Source organism: Xiphias gladius, chromosome 4, assembly GCF_016859285.1.
Source record: "Xiphias gladius isolate SHS-SW01 ecotype Sanya breed wild chromosome 4, ASM1685928v1, whole genome shotgun sequence".
NCBI classification, from domain to species: Eukaryota; Metazoa; Chordata; class Actinopteri; order Istiophoriformes; family Xiphiidae; genus Xiphias; species Xiphias gladius.
The window spans coordinates 6,349,391-6,363,928 of record NC_053403.1 but is presented as its reverse complement, the minus strand read 5'-3'; the positions used below and the strand labels follow the sequence as shown (position 1 = coordinate 6,363,928).

Below are 14,538 nucleotides of genomic sequence, written 5' to 3'. Positions count from 1 at the left end.
CATTGTCATTGTTAAGTCCTGGCTTTATTGTCAAAGACACCTCACCTGCTGTCTGTGAAGAATTATAACCACTGTTGCTCTTAAGACAACTTTGCACTCGTACCTATGAAGTTTTGCTCGAAGGACAACGAAAAGACTATTTTTGTATCTTAGGACTCGCCACAGTAGCTATCGCGTGCACAGCTGTGATACTGCTTCGACACGCAGAATCACTTCAAGATTAATGGTTGTTCAACAAATGTAGATGTTGACAATAACCTCCCTCTGCCTGCCGTGTGCTTTCACTCTGGTCTTGCTTTATATCATAATACAGCGTATTATCACTTTGGACATGGACTTACAGTGAATGAATCTGTAAACAAGCACAAATGTAAGTGAAAAGGCCGTTGGTTTGTCCGTCAGTTATCTAACATTATCCTCAGTATGTTCATCAACTTGCAAATCATCAATAACTGGGGAACCTCAGTGTCGTCTCCGGAGAGTTTTGGGGGCTGCAAGTTTTCACTTCCTTTGTTTTTGCCGCATGTTTATGCTTACCCACTCATTCTTGTTTACACCATGAAATAAAGCAAAAATATTGTACAGATACGACTGTGGCACACTGAATTGTGGTTTATCAATGCCATTCAAAAAAAAGAGTTAATTCCTCACTTATAACAATCCAAATTGAGGAAACAAAGATTATCATGTGTTTTTAGTTCATGTCATGCTTACTAGAGCTGCAATTATTAGTCGATTAATTAATAAGAAGATACAAAAAAAAACAAACAAAAAAAAAACCCAGCAACAATTTTGATAATCGATAAATCGATTAATTTTTCAAGCACATTTGATGGTTCCAGCAATTTGCAGCTCTCCTTTGTCTTACATTAAAGTAAATTGAATATTTCGGGGGTTTGATATGTTGGTGAGATAAAACAAGCCATTTAGTGACATCACCCTGTGCTTTAGGGTATTGTGATGGGCGTTTTTGAAAATGATTGTTCGTTGTGAGACTTAAATAAATTCAGCGACAAATGTCCAGAGTCACAGTCGGTACACTGTAGTGTCACTCAGACGTATTGGGACGTGTGCTCAGCGATGATTTCAGTGAAAGTTAGAAAGTAGACCTTGAGTTAGAAAACCCTGGAAAGAAACAAAAAAAAAAATCTAACTTTAACCCCTCGAAAGTGATCTCACCTCTAAGTGCTTTTTTTATTGGTTGTTTTTAGTCCAGTAGTTTAAAATTATTTTTGGATACATCCTGAGCTTGTCTTAAAATTGCTTAGTAGTATACTAGTAAAGGGCCTTTAAAAAAAAAAAAAAAAAAAAAAAAAAAGGTAGGTGAGGCAGCGAAACTTAGATTTCTACCATGTTTGTACCTTTGTAACTAACCAGGGTTACGACTGTAATCAAAAGGACTGAAGAAGAGTAACCTTTTTAGTTTTGGTACATTATTTACGGGCTCATGCACAAGTCTGGTAACAGGTTAAATCCTGAATCCGATTTTTAAACTGAGCATTTGATGAAGTCAGCGTTTGGGGCTTTTGAAAGGTGATTTCACACAGACATTTTGTTTTTAGAATTTTAGTTTCAATTCTTGTTGTGCTTTGAAATTTCACTACACCAAAGTAAATATCTTTCTGTCAAAGCACTGGCTCTGTTCAGAGGTGTATCTATATGCTCATCATTCGTCATTAGGACTTCAGGCAAAATGGGGGGGGGAAAAACCAACACGCTTTGAGCAAATGGAGTTTAGGCAATCAGTGTTTACTACCAGAAAATCAGGAGCATAAATCCACCTTTTGATGTTATAAATATGCATTATATTATTACATTTTGTACATAAAGATCATCTTCTAAATCTACAGTGTCGAAACAGTGCACCAGGAGGATGAGAAATGTCTGCTCACAATCTACCCAAGACAAATAGCATCTAAAAAAATATGGATATATAAGTATGTGTATAAAAACTAGCATTTTTTTTATACTGTTGGCCTTTTATAGAATATATTCAAATTTAACCAGTGTCTTTTATTTTAAAATGTATACATATTTTTCTGTAGAGTGCAGTTTAACAGGCAGACTAACGTTAGACAAAATGAAATGTCAACAATTCAGACCATGATAGTAGTGATATCTCAATATAAACATGTAAAAAAACAAGAACACTGAACTCAGCGATTATACTAAGTTGTTGAATGAAGGACAGTCTGAAAGAAGCAAAGCAGTGGCTTGTTCAGTAAAAATCCACTAATGCAGCCTTCTACGGTCGCTGTTTAGAGCTGATTATTCATCCACTGAAGCTTTTACCAAAAAGGTAATTGGGTGAAAAATGTCTGTCACCTTTAATGGGTCTTTCCAGTTTGTTATTTTCCAGTGAACTCAACTCACTGAATGTAATTGCTGGCTTTTCTGTCAACCATTGACCATCGTGCACAGCAGCTGAAAGATATTTAAACTTTCTTACCTGTTACTGTACTATCTTTGCTGCCACTGCTACGTATGCTGCTTCACGCCTCCACCAGTGTCAAGACCCCATTTATGACCACTTTTTTTTTGGGGGGGGGGGGGGCATACAAGAAGCTGCAGTGATTGATTTTTCTTGGACGGTGTCAAGATCTTTGGATTATTAAACTAAAATATCTACATTTTTATTACCATGTTTGATTAAAAAGGTTGGCACGAGTTGCTCATCATGTTCTTTTAAAAAAAATAAAATAAAAAAAAAAGTCATTTTTTTTCCCTCAGTGACATTATCAGGTGGGCGGGGGGCCGTTGGTGTAATGCAACATGGGGTAGAAAGACCGGGCGAAGTTGTTGGCCACAGTGCAGCTGGGGTCGCTCTCCGACAGGGGAATCAGGCAGGGGAGCAGCAGGAGGAGCAGCAGGAGGAGGTGGAGGGGGAAGGCGGCACGAAGGACTCGGTAGAAGAAGGACCGAGGCGGGGACGATCCCCTCCCCTCTCTGAACGACACACAGGACACATGGATGAAATTTACCACAGGAAATCATAAAATACAGGTGCTGTTAAATGAAAAGGTTATAGGAAGACAAAAAAAGGGGAATCTGCAAAGACCGCAGTAGCTGCACTCAGAACTTTTCATCCACAAATCCCAGTACTGCATCAATAAAGGGAAAAAAAACAATGGCTTTCTTTATACCTTTGAGAAGAGGAACCTCTCTTTGAACGTGAAGGATCTGCAGAGGCGTTGTGGCCCTGGACGTCTGATGCAGATGCACAGCCCTGAATTTAAAAAGTCAAAAGACAAAGAAATATCAGTCTGGTTCAACTTCTCACAACAATTTCAACATACAGAGCCTGGCGATCAGCAAAAAACTGCTGTTGTGTGCTTGCCAAAGGAAAAATAAAAAGAATTAACATCAATGGACAAAAGAAAATTTGGTGGTTTTGAAGAGCCACTCTGCTAATGTTACACATGAAATTCACTTTAATCTTTACAAGTACGACTACTCCACTGGGGAAAACAGTTGTATAATGGACTGCTCTGAAGGGAGCTTTTCAAAATTTGAAAAAAATAAAAAATACGTCTCCTGTGTGTCCCCCAACCATATGGTAGTGCAAAACTAAGGCTGGAGTATGCCTTTAAAATGAATTTCACTTTAAACTGATGTGTAATTCAAATTCAAAATTAAAAAACTGTAAAATGCTTCATCCACAATTTCAGGAGAGCTGTTTGATGTCACAAAAAAAAAAAAAAAACTTCAAAATATTATAGTTAGATGGTTACCAGTCGCTGTTGCAGGCTGCTCAGGTCTTGGTCCACCTCCCTCAGGAGCAACTTCAGCTTGCTACCCGTGACGTGGAGCTTCTCCCGGGCCTCGTCGCTCTCCTCACCTCCATCCTCGGGCTGGAGCTGAGACCACAGGGCCCGGAGCGAGGCCTGCTGGGCCTGCCTGGCCCGCAGCTCCTCCTGCAGGTCCTGCAGAGCACAAAAAACAATACAAATGTTCGATGGCTGCGATTTTATCCGGTAGATCAAATGAAGTGCCAAGCCGTGCTGTTTAAAAGCCCTTAACGCTGTCACCAGCCTCCAACCAAAAACATTTTTAACAGCCACTGAAGATCAATAAAGACTCAAGTGTACAGTTCAGGAATCCCCAAGCATCGCCATCCTATTAGGTGCTGACTCAACACTGCAGGAACTTTGTGCTCACAGTGAGGGTGTTGCGGTGGCATTGCAGGGCTCTGACAGGTGTGTCTGGGTGACCGATGTCCACCGTGTGGCGTCTGCTCTCTGCGTGGGCCAGCCACAGTAGCAGGGAGTGGAGGGTTTCATGAAACTCCTGCATGGAGAAGGGTGGAAAGGTCATTTCTTACAGGAAAGGGTTTAGTTGGAAATATGACAACTCATGCAGACTTTCATTTAGATAGAGAGAGATTCTTCATTTATCCAGATGGAGCTGCTGTATGCTGCATAGTCTGAATGAATTCAAGTGGAGGCATTCAGTTCAACTAACAGAGCTACTACTAAACCAGTGAACATTTAACAGTAAATTTAATCACAATATAATGTTGAATAGTAGTACTGTGGCTACATGTTCCATTCGTTTAGCTTCAAAGAGCCCACACGTTTTAACCTAAGTAATTCACGGTACATCTAAAGATGGCCGCCAGCTTACTTTTGACCAATCAGGAACTGGTGCCAATTTAAGACCAGTATTTGGTACCCATCCCTACAAGTTAAGGCCATTTTCTTAACGAGACTGAATGGATAACAAACAAACAAATAAATAAGTAGGAATTTCACACAGTGGCTCCATTTAAGATTTAGGAAAGTCTACCCTCTGTAATGCTACAAGTTAGAAAACAGTAGCAGCACAGTAAGATCAATAGTGTTTTCAGTTCAGAACGTCGTTCCTAATTCAAAAGCACCACAAGACCTGAGGCTGTGTTGTACAATGTGGTCTATTAAGGTTTAGTACACTTGGTATTTCTTCTCACCTGGCAGCGCACCAGAGTCTTCCTCAGACTGTTGTCCCACTGCTGGAGGCCCGTACATGCTCTGCTCCAGTCCCTGTTCATACTCGCCAGTCTTTCCTGTAGTTCTGGGCCTTCCTGAGCCCTCAGGTTGACAGACAGCATGACGGACTTGTATTGAGTAAACATCTTCTGCATCTTCTGCAAGAGAATACCCACGAATATGTATGAAGAAACTCAATACTTATCATCACATCGGTTGTATTTGGTCCGAAAGTTTACCTTTAGTTCTTTGGCTCTGGCTTCCATGTCCGCGATACCCGACGCTGGGTCGGACCGCTGGAGGCGGTCCAGCTCCAGGATCACGTTTTCTAACCAGGAGGCGATGCTGTCGAGGTCAGAAGTGAGCTGTTGAGGCTCCTGAGGGCCGGCCTGCTGATCGCTCCTGGACCGAGCCTGGAGCAGCTCCCAGCGTTGGATCACACCTGAGTGAGCACAAACATCTACTTAGGAACTGTCCATTTTATCGGACAGTGGAATTAGTTTGGATTTTTTTTTTTTTTTCACAAGGTGAAATTTTGATAAGAGGAATGTAACGGGGGCCATGTGTTGTGTGTATGCAGGTATCCTGGCTTACAGCTTGTCAGTCAAAAATGAACAGCAGTGAATGGGGCCAGCTGAGGCCAGACTTTAAACCTAAACGCAACCAGGGTAATTTTTCGCTTCCGCAGAGGTGTGCACTCTACTGACTGCCCTTCTAGTTTATTTTTGAATGCTGTGGTGTGGTTTAAAATATTTTGACTGACCTAAATTGCTTCTTTTCATCTGTCTGACAAGCTGGGACATCTCTGTCCACAGGCTCCGTAGACTGAGCGAAAGGTTCATGGATTGGTATTGCTTGGAGACAAATCTGTGATTTGTGATTCTGGGCTATATACAAAAATGGACTATTACTACCACTGAGTAACTCATGACGTCACAGGTAAAATATAAAATCCAAACTTTTAACTTCTTTCATGTTAAACTACAGCCATGATGACAAAAGGATGTGGTGTTGAGTTGCAGTATTTTGGTTTTGTTGGACTGTTCTTACTCAGATACTGTGGGAATTATAATCCCTTTTGTACAATACATTATTATTATTGGCCTTAAGCGTTGGTGCTTGTTGTTCTTGCTTGTGTTTTTGAGGTGTTTGCTGGGTTCATTCAATGTTTAGAGTATATATTCTTTAATGTTGTTGCTTAATAAGCCTGCAATCTTTGGTGAGGTTGTCAAATATCTATTTATGAAGAAAGGAAAAAAGGAATTCTGATCAATTTGAAATGCCAGGAGAGAGACCTGGCCGGGACACCTGACACAAAAACTGTCACAACTTGTCATTTCTTTATGGTAAAAATGTCATTGATAGGTATTAGGAATATGTTATCTTAGAGGGCCATACTAGTGGTTTTGCATGCTTTGCCCATTCACCACAATCACATATGCTTAAAAGCTTATTGTTTTGCAAACCATGCTGCTGGGTTTCACAGATTTCAATGCATTTTCTGTTTTGTTCCATCCGGTGATTTCTAGTCATTTTTTGATCCCTTAGCGCAGCTAATCTGCAAATCTATTGCCACTGTTTTGAAAATTTGCTGGAGCTGTGCAATCCTTCACAGTGAACATCAGGTTATCGATCACATTATGTGTGCGAACACTTCTCACCTGACTGTTTGTCTGAGGCAGTTAGTCCTGTCAGACCGAGCTCCTTCGGCTGCTCCTCCTCATCCAGGATCAGAGAGACTCTTTTGAAGTCCTCGATGCTGCCGCTGCACTGGGACATGAGACGCAGCTGGGGACAAAACAAACGCTGTTGGTTCAGACAGCTAAGAGCAGCAGACTGACAACCGGGCAACGGTTTTCGGACATTTTTTTTTCATATTCCAACAGAGAGTTGTTGTTAGTTTAACCACAAACTTACATAGCCCTGCTTTAGGGGAGTGCTGGTGAGGGGGGGTGCAGGCTCAATGCGGTCCTCTGAGTGCAGCTGGAGAGACTGTGCATCTGTGTCTGCCGTGGACTTCCATCCTGCGGACCCATGTACGACCATAGACCTGCTTGGAACTGAGACACACACGAACAGAGAGAAACCACAGGCATTATTGCACATCATCCTCAGCTATGTCAAAGTCCCTTCATCTGATAGTATTTCCTACCAAAAGCTTTTCATTTGGGGATACTGTGGGCCCTAAATTTGCTGACTGATAATAAAAAATTACTTGGCTTAATTATTCATGTTGAGAGCTTTTAGATATGATAACAAAGTAGATTTTTCTACTTTTTGTGGTTGCTCTCTATCTGGATGATAAAAATGTCTGGATAAAACTCGTGGCATAATTTACTGTTCTCGACTCAATTGATACCATAGAGGAAAACATGCAGATGCTGAAATAATTTATGAAGTTGCGAAACTTGACTTTATTACAGACTGAAATTCATCCAAAACTACCCTCAAATCAAGCCAAGTAATGATGCCACCCTAGCATAAATCACCCGCCCCAGGAAATTTTGAAGCTTGTTATCTGTGCAGTCGTGTTTCCTCAATGCCATATTTGACATGTTCAAGCAGCAGGAGAGAGGCAGATGATAGGCACCAAGATCCCAGCAGAGCAAGTTGCAGCTGGAAACTTCAAAACCAGTTCACACCAGTCCTTAAACAATGAAAGCAACGACCTTTAAAGACGCCATGGCACGATACCTTGGTAAGATTATTGTGAACAAATTATGGATGCAAAAAGGCTAAGCTTTTGTTGTTCTGTGCAGTAAAACAATAAGTCAGATTTTCCTCAAATCCCATCTGATGGGGCCAGTAAAAGTAGTCGATTTTGTCAGTGGTGGTGGTGGTGGTGTTTGTTACCTCCACCGAGGAGGTTTTCACCCGTGTCTGTGGGTTTATTTGTCAGCAAGATTAAGCAAAAACTACCGAACCAATTTGCACTGAACTTGGTGGAGGGAGAAGGCACAGGCCAGGGAAGCACCCATTCAATTTTAGGGCAGCTCCGGATCATTTACTATGAATTTTAAGTTCATTTCTCCGAAGTATGGTGCATGTTGTTTGACATTGACCTTGGCAGAAGTCTGCGCTCTCTGATTGCCTTTGGAGTTATTACAGTAGTCTCTAGAGATTAATGGAAGAGCAGGGAGATGGCGAGTGTGGAGGAGTAGGATTTCACACACAATGGAGATATTAAAAAAAAAAAAGAACAAAAAAAAAACTTGAAAAGAGCGAAACAAGGTGGGAAAAAAAACGATGAAAGTGTAGAATTTAAAACCTAGAAGATAAAAGAGGATGTTGGAGGAGGATGAAAGATCATGAGAGAAGGGACTGAAATTAACAAAAAACAGATTTGACTGAAAAACATAAGGTTTGGTGGTGTAAAACAAATTCTGTATATGTGGAAAAATAAAAAAAAGGAGATCTATGATAGCAAAGGCTGATAAAAAGGTCGTGGACATGACACATGCATTCGCCTCTGAAATTCCTACTTTGCAGGGAATTATAAGCAATCTAACAAAAAAATCCAACCAGGGCTTTCAAGTTGAGAGGTTTTTTTACCTTTAGTTTGTTAAATTGTGTTAAAGAAAAGAAGTAGAAAAAGTTTGCTTTGCCATTGAAAGATTTTCCAAACCACAGCTGCAGAAAGCAAAGTATCAAGGCAGCAGCACAGCGGGCAATTATATGCAAGTGATACATGAGCTGCTGGAAGATATCTGCAGGAAATTTATTTCACCATGAAGAGCTGTGATTTATAATGCAGAGAGTGAAGATGTTGTTGTGCCTACCCAGCGAGGAGGCTAGTAGTGCCTCTGGGGCTTCGACAAAATCCGCCGGGCTCTCAGTCAACTCCACCTCTGGGAGGAAAGAGGGGTCAGAGTAGAGGTATATGGATGTCTATGTGTGTGTGCGTGTGTGTGTGTGTGCGTCAGGCAGTGTACGTACATGTGTGAAATTGATATTAAATATTGTCATTTTTTAGCTTTTTAACTATAAAATCTAAGTACTTCAGATGTTTATCACTTTCATTTCAGTACTGCTGAGGTAAAAATAAATATTAACCCTTTTCCAGTAACCCAGGAGACTTTTAAGGGAGGTCTAGGTCTAACCTAGGTCTATGCCTTAGATATTTTCGGTCTCATCCACGTCTCCTTTGCAGAATCCATTTAAACATCACAATCATGTGATTCTAAACTACAGAGAACAGCACTGTGTCTCTGTGTTATTGGTTCATTTTGTAATAAAACCTTCCATCTCAAACAAAGTTGTTGCTTTTCAATACATTATCCCTACATTTGACTGATTGGTGTTGTGACCTGTTTCAGCCACAGTCTCTCCCAGTTCAGATGTGGAAACAAAGTACGGAAACTCAATTGAATAAGTATGAGTATTTATTCGCTGTCTGCAGAGAGCGGAGATCAATCAGGTCTGCACAAGCAGCAATACCATGAAGAGATCTGACTTGAGCTCTATGTGTGTGTCTTTTATATGCTGTATGTTTCAGTCAGCCCAATGGGGCGTAACGTAAAGCCCGCCTTGTGGTTTATGGCTTGTTCCTGTTTCCTGTTTCCTTGACCTTTGGGGTCATGTCCTGTGTTTCTGTGATTCCTGTTGATCAGTGAAGTGTGATCTCTTCTTGGCTTACATGTAGCTGCATATAACATAAGGCACAATAGATAACACAACAAATATTGAAAACCCACATTGGTTTGTTAAATGAGGTGAAAAACTTTCCACAGGGGCCGAGACCGTTTTGATGAAGTCAGGAACTTTATGGCATTTTGAGCCCCGGAACCAGGGAATAAATTTTGGTCCCTGTACGAAGTAAAATTTCAAGGTGGCAAAAGAAGTCCCTGATCTGGGGATAGTACTTTCTGACAGTTGAGGAAATATGGCGGCAGGGCATGCAGGGCACCGTGGCTGCTTCAACCTGTGCGCAACATCACTCACAAAACAAGTGCTGGGTGCGACTAGTACTAATATTAGGATGAGGGGTGGACATTTCTTGATATTTATTCATTTTGGAAACAAAGTTTGAAGCTTTATTTTTGGCTTCCCAACTAGTGAAAGAGAGAGAGACAGCGTGTAAACAAGTTGAAAGCACGAGTAAACGAGAGAAGGAGCGGCAGTCGAGTGATCTCACGGGTGAATGAGAGCGAAAGAGCAGAAAAAAAAAGAAAAAAGAAAAAAAAAATCGAGTGAGGTGGAGATAGAAAACATTTCCTGATTGTTTCATTGCGGTTACGTTCTAAATAAAAGAATAAAGCAGAACGTTTACTGTGGGGAGACGCTTCCTGGAGTTTTCTGTCTTCTTTTCATCCATACATTACATTCATTCAAACATCAGTCGTGTGTGTTGGAAATGCAAACAGGGATGTCGAAAGAGGGACTTTAGGTTGCTAATTTAGTTCCTCCATTTACATAGTTGCGGGAATGGTTTGGTTTGGTTTGATTAGTTTAGGTTTGAAGTCTGTTGAGGCAACGGGTCAGTATGAAGATGACAACTCGTTTTTATGACCTTTTGACATCTAAAACCCTTAAAAAGTAACATTAAAAAAAAAAAAAAGGAAATGTAAAAAGTGTGTGAACTTTTGCTGTCAGGTTACCATCACTCTATATGTTTTTCTGTGAGGTCATACACTGTAAATGTACCTGATAGTGCACTGAAGTACGTTCCCTCCTCATCTTGTTCTTCCTCCTCCTCATCATCCTCATGCGACGACGAACCTCCCACGTCGCCGGTGTGGTCCCACTCCAGAGGCAGGGAGTCCACACTTAGCGGCGTCTCCCGCCCCGAACGCTCCAGCGGAGAGGCCAGCAGGTGAGTGGGTGTGGCCGGGAGGCTTCCTTGGCTCCGCCAAAGCCACGACCGGCCAATCAGCTCCAAGCTGGACTCCAGGGAAAAGGTAGTCTCAGAGAGCTCCGGTTCTTCTCTGATCTGAGGCCAAGAAGTAACAGGTATTCAGCCAGGTGTGAATATGCGAGTGTCTTAACTTTTAAGGCTTTGCATGGCAAGGCTCCTAGTTACATTGTGGAATTGTTAATCGCCGTATGAGCTGCAGTCTCCTGATTGTTTCCACTACTCACTTTGTTACTCAGGGTGACCAAACTTTTTTTTTTTGTCTGTGCTTCTTAAACTGCCTGAGCATGTAGGGGCTGTATTCACCAAATTTGCAACCTGAAATCATTTGCTCTCCTGTTAACTTTGAGAGGCCTCATGCATCAAAACAAACACCACACTCGTGACCCACAAATGAGGACTCAGGAGCCCTGTAGGACCCACAAATTCATCTGGAATTTTGTAAGCAACAATCCAATCCTGCAAATATATAGAATATATAGAAATCAATAAAAGAATAGCAAAAGGAAGATGTGCTTATTTGAAACATAAGCACATATTTGAAACATTTCTATATATTAACTTTTGTAATGTGTGTGTGTGTGTTTGTGTGAGGGCTCCAGCTCACCGGGGGCTGGCTGAGGCGCTGGTGGAAGCGGACCAGTCTGCTGAAAACCTCCTGGCAGTAGGTGTGCAGCTCCTCCAGCTCGTCCTCTATCAGTGCTGCGTCCTGCGGTGAGCTCCTCTGGATCAGGCCCTCTCCAAACACTATCAGCCCGTCAATGCGCTCAGTGTTCAGCGTGATCTCCTTCTGGAAGCTCTGCAGGAAGAGAGTTAGATGGTTGTACGAACAGAGACTGAGCCAGGAAATTGAGAGGAACGTTTCAGAAACCAAATACGACTGTTAGTAGTTTTTGTAAAAGGGTCCAGTAAATTAACTGGAAGAGAAACCTTCCTTAAAAAATTACCCGCAGTTTAAAATTGAAGCCAGCGCCTTATGCATCTTAAGATGCAGTTCCTCTAAATTGCTGCAAGATGTGAGCACCAAGAAAACTGACTGAAAAAAGAGGTATGTTTGTTCAGGAGAATTCAAAATGAAAAAAGAACTGAGGAGAGCTTCTTCTGACACAGTGAGGAGGATTTGCAGTTTGTGACTCGTGCAGAAAATATGAGTGTCTGTCTGTGAACCATATGTCCTCACGTTGAGCTGCTGTATCTTGTGATGGACGTCGCTCTCTGAAAAGTGCTCGACGTTGGTGAGCTGCAGGTCCAGCTCGGTCAGCCACACCAGCATGCTCTCCCTGGTGCCTTCAAACTCCTCCCTCTGGCTGGTAAAATACTGAGAGAAAAGTGAAGGCAGAATGAATAGAAGAGAGAGGGAATATAGGTATATTTTTAATGTAATGGGGGAAGTAAGCCTGTCATCAGGTTCTCTAGGGAAAACTTCTATCTCAGTCGACTTCAACTGGTGTAGAGCACTGTACACGGTCCATCTTCAGACTGTAACGTTAAGGGTTAAGGAAAATAAAAAGGGAAGGCCGTCCCATACACAATCAAAGCAGAGGACTGTGAAAAATTTATGTCAGTCCTTCAATTGACATTCGGACCAATTTGTCAATTTAATCCATTAGCAAGAGATTTATTTTAAAAATGCTCCTGCTGCAATAATACAAAAACATCAAATTTTCTGCCTTTTGATTATAAAATTGAATAAACTGACTTATAGAAAAAGGGGAAATGTATACAAGCAAAGCTCCAGTCCGGACTTAAACCCAGGATGTCAGAATTACTGTGAATGTAATTTGGGGAGAGGAACAGTGCAGCATTTTTTGTCCACTTCTGTGTTAATAAGTCACCAGTTGGCCTTTCTAAAACATTACTGATTACGCAATTAATATTTCAAACTGTTCTCAGCTGTGCCGGAGCCAGTTGAGAGTCAAAACAGTGTCATTACGGCAAACTAATGTGCCCATTACTTAGATATGAAAGAGAAAAAACTAAATTTATGCCGTGCACACTGTATGTGGCACACACATTAACACTAATTCACCTGACAATGTGATGTTCTGTCACATGCATGATGCTATTGCACACAGAGCTGGAGGCGTGTGTTTGCTTATTTAAGACAGAAGTGTTAGAAGAGGAAAATAAACAGGAGTGTGTGGGGGTGACTCACTCATTCTCTTCTCAGCTAGTCAGATTCTTCATATGTTTTAAGCAGTTGTGCTACTCTGTACTGTATCTCCTCGTACTGTACCTTGAGCCTGCGGAGGATGGCAGCTACTCTGCGGTGCAGGGTGTCCCAGCGCCGGTTGCCCTCACGGACCATGGCTTTGAGCTGGCTGGCCCGGTCAGTGCGGTTCTCCCTGGCCAGACGGCGGTACTGGTTATTGACTAGTTCCAGCTGGGTCAGTCGCTCATGAACCTGCCTTTGGAAACCCTAAGAAGAACAGCAGAATAAGGATGAACCATGGATTTGGAGCAAATATAGAAATCATTCCTCCAACTAAGGCTTATGTAATTACTTGTTGTTGTTTTTTTCTAGCTGTGTGTGATCCACCGTCCTTTTCATAATGTCAAATAGAGCTGAAATGATTAGTAAATTGATTTGTTTGCTGACAGAAAATTATTTAGGACAATCCATTAATTATGTAAGTCATTTTTTCAAGAAAAAAAAAGCCAAAATTTTACTATTTAGAGCTTCAAGAATTGTAATATTTGCTGGTTTTTTATGAAAGTATGCCTCATCATCTTTGGGTTTTGATTATTGATAGACAAAACAAACAATTTAAATATGTCAACTTGGGCTCTGATAAATTGTGACAGGCATTTTTCTCTATTTTCAGACCTTTTATAAATTAAACTATGAAGTGATTCAGTGAGAAAATAATCAGCAGACTGATCCGTGACGAAAAATTACGTTCGTTTCAGCCAAAATGTAAAACAATGGACAGATTTACTTTTGATGTATTTTTTTGTATTTGTTTGTTGTTGAAAAAAAAAAATCAGAATAGAGGAGTAAAATCAAAAACCCTTTTTTATTTCTAAATTGAACAGACATCAGAATAAACACTGTAGAAAGGTAAAAGATATCAGACAGTGATTGAGTGACAGGGTGTCTGCAGTGGAAACCGATGTCCAACTCAAGAGTCATTTACTGAGTCACATAAAATTTAATACAGAACAGTGAGAAAACAAAAACAAATAAAACAAAGCTACTGGAAGCCTGTTCCCTCTGCGGACCTCACAACTGACCTCGAACTTCTTGAGCTCCTCTTTGGCAACGGTATAAAGGACGTCTGCAGAGTTGGCGTTGGCAGCGGTGCGCTCAGCCATCTTGAGCCAATCCTCAAACCGCGAGTAGTCATCGAGGAACTTGCACCAGAGTCTCCACGTCTCCTCGATCCTACAGGGAGACATGGTACTGGAGTTGCAGTCCGCTGTGCAGGGTTTCTGTGACACTGAAGGGTGCTATTCTTATGAATGAGTGAATTTCTTTCAGTCAACTGGACAACTGATACATTCGAGAGCTCCACAACGGCTACTAAATTGACCTTGTGGTGAAACTGTTTTGTCGACCTCCTGTTCTCAAAATGTCTTTATGGATCAGTCAACAAAAGTTTGTTCAACAGCTGTGAAATAATCATGTATATCATGACATATAATAATTGCGGAAGTTATAGGAATTGACAAAGAACCTAGAAGTGAAGTTCTTCTTGCTTACAAACTTGGATGCAAAGATGA

General features: G+C 41.3%; 1 protein-coding gene across 1 annotated transcript in view; it reads right to left on the bottom strand.

Moving 5' to 3' along the window:
• Positions 1 to 2,543: 2,543 nt before the first annotated feature.
• LOC120789093 (nesprin-2) overlaps positions 2,544 to 14,538 on the bottom strand; it is an 88,242-nt gene continuing 76,247 nt past the window's right edge. Inside the window, exons 100-113 of the mRNA XM_040125586.1 lie at positions 14,050 to 14,200; positions 13,052 to 13,234; positions 11,996 to 12,133; positions 11,423 to 11,614; positions 10,608 to 10,893; positions 8,744 to 8,812; positions 6,882 to 7,024; positions 6,626 to 6,752; positions 5,204 to 5,406; positions 4,946 to 5,122; positions 4,159 to 4,287; positions 3,732 to 3,923; positions 3,144 to 3,226; positions 2,544 to 2,946 (exon numbers count right to left, since the gene is read on the bottom strand). Coding sequence (XP_039981520.1) covers positions 2,739 to 2,946; positions 3,144 to 3,226; positions 3,732 to 3,923; positions 4,159 to 4,287; positions 4,946 to 5,122; positions 5,204 to 5,406; positions 6,626 to 6,752; positions 6,882 to 7,024; positions 8,744 to 8,812; positions 10,608 to 10,893; positions 11,423 to 11,614; positions 11,996 to 12,133; positions 13,052 to 13,234; positions 14,050 to 14,200 — 2,281 coding nt within the window. The 3' untranslated portion in view covers positions 2,544 to 2,738. The remainder of the gene's footprint in view (positions 2,947 to 3,143; positions 3,227 to 3,731; positions 3,924 to 4,158; positions 4,288 to 4,945; positions 5,123 to 5,203; positions 5,407 to 6,625; positions 6,753 to 6,881; positions 7,025 to 8,743; positions 8,813 to 10,607; positions 10,894 to 11,422; positions 11,615 to 11,995; positions 12,134 to 13,051; positions 13,235 to 14,049; positions 14,201 to 14,538) is intronic.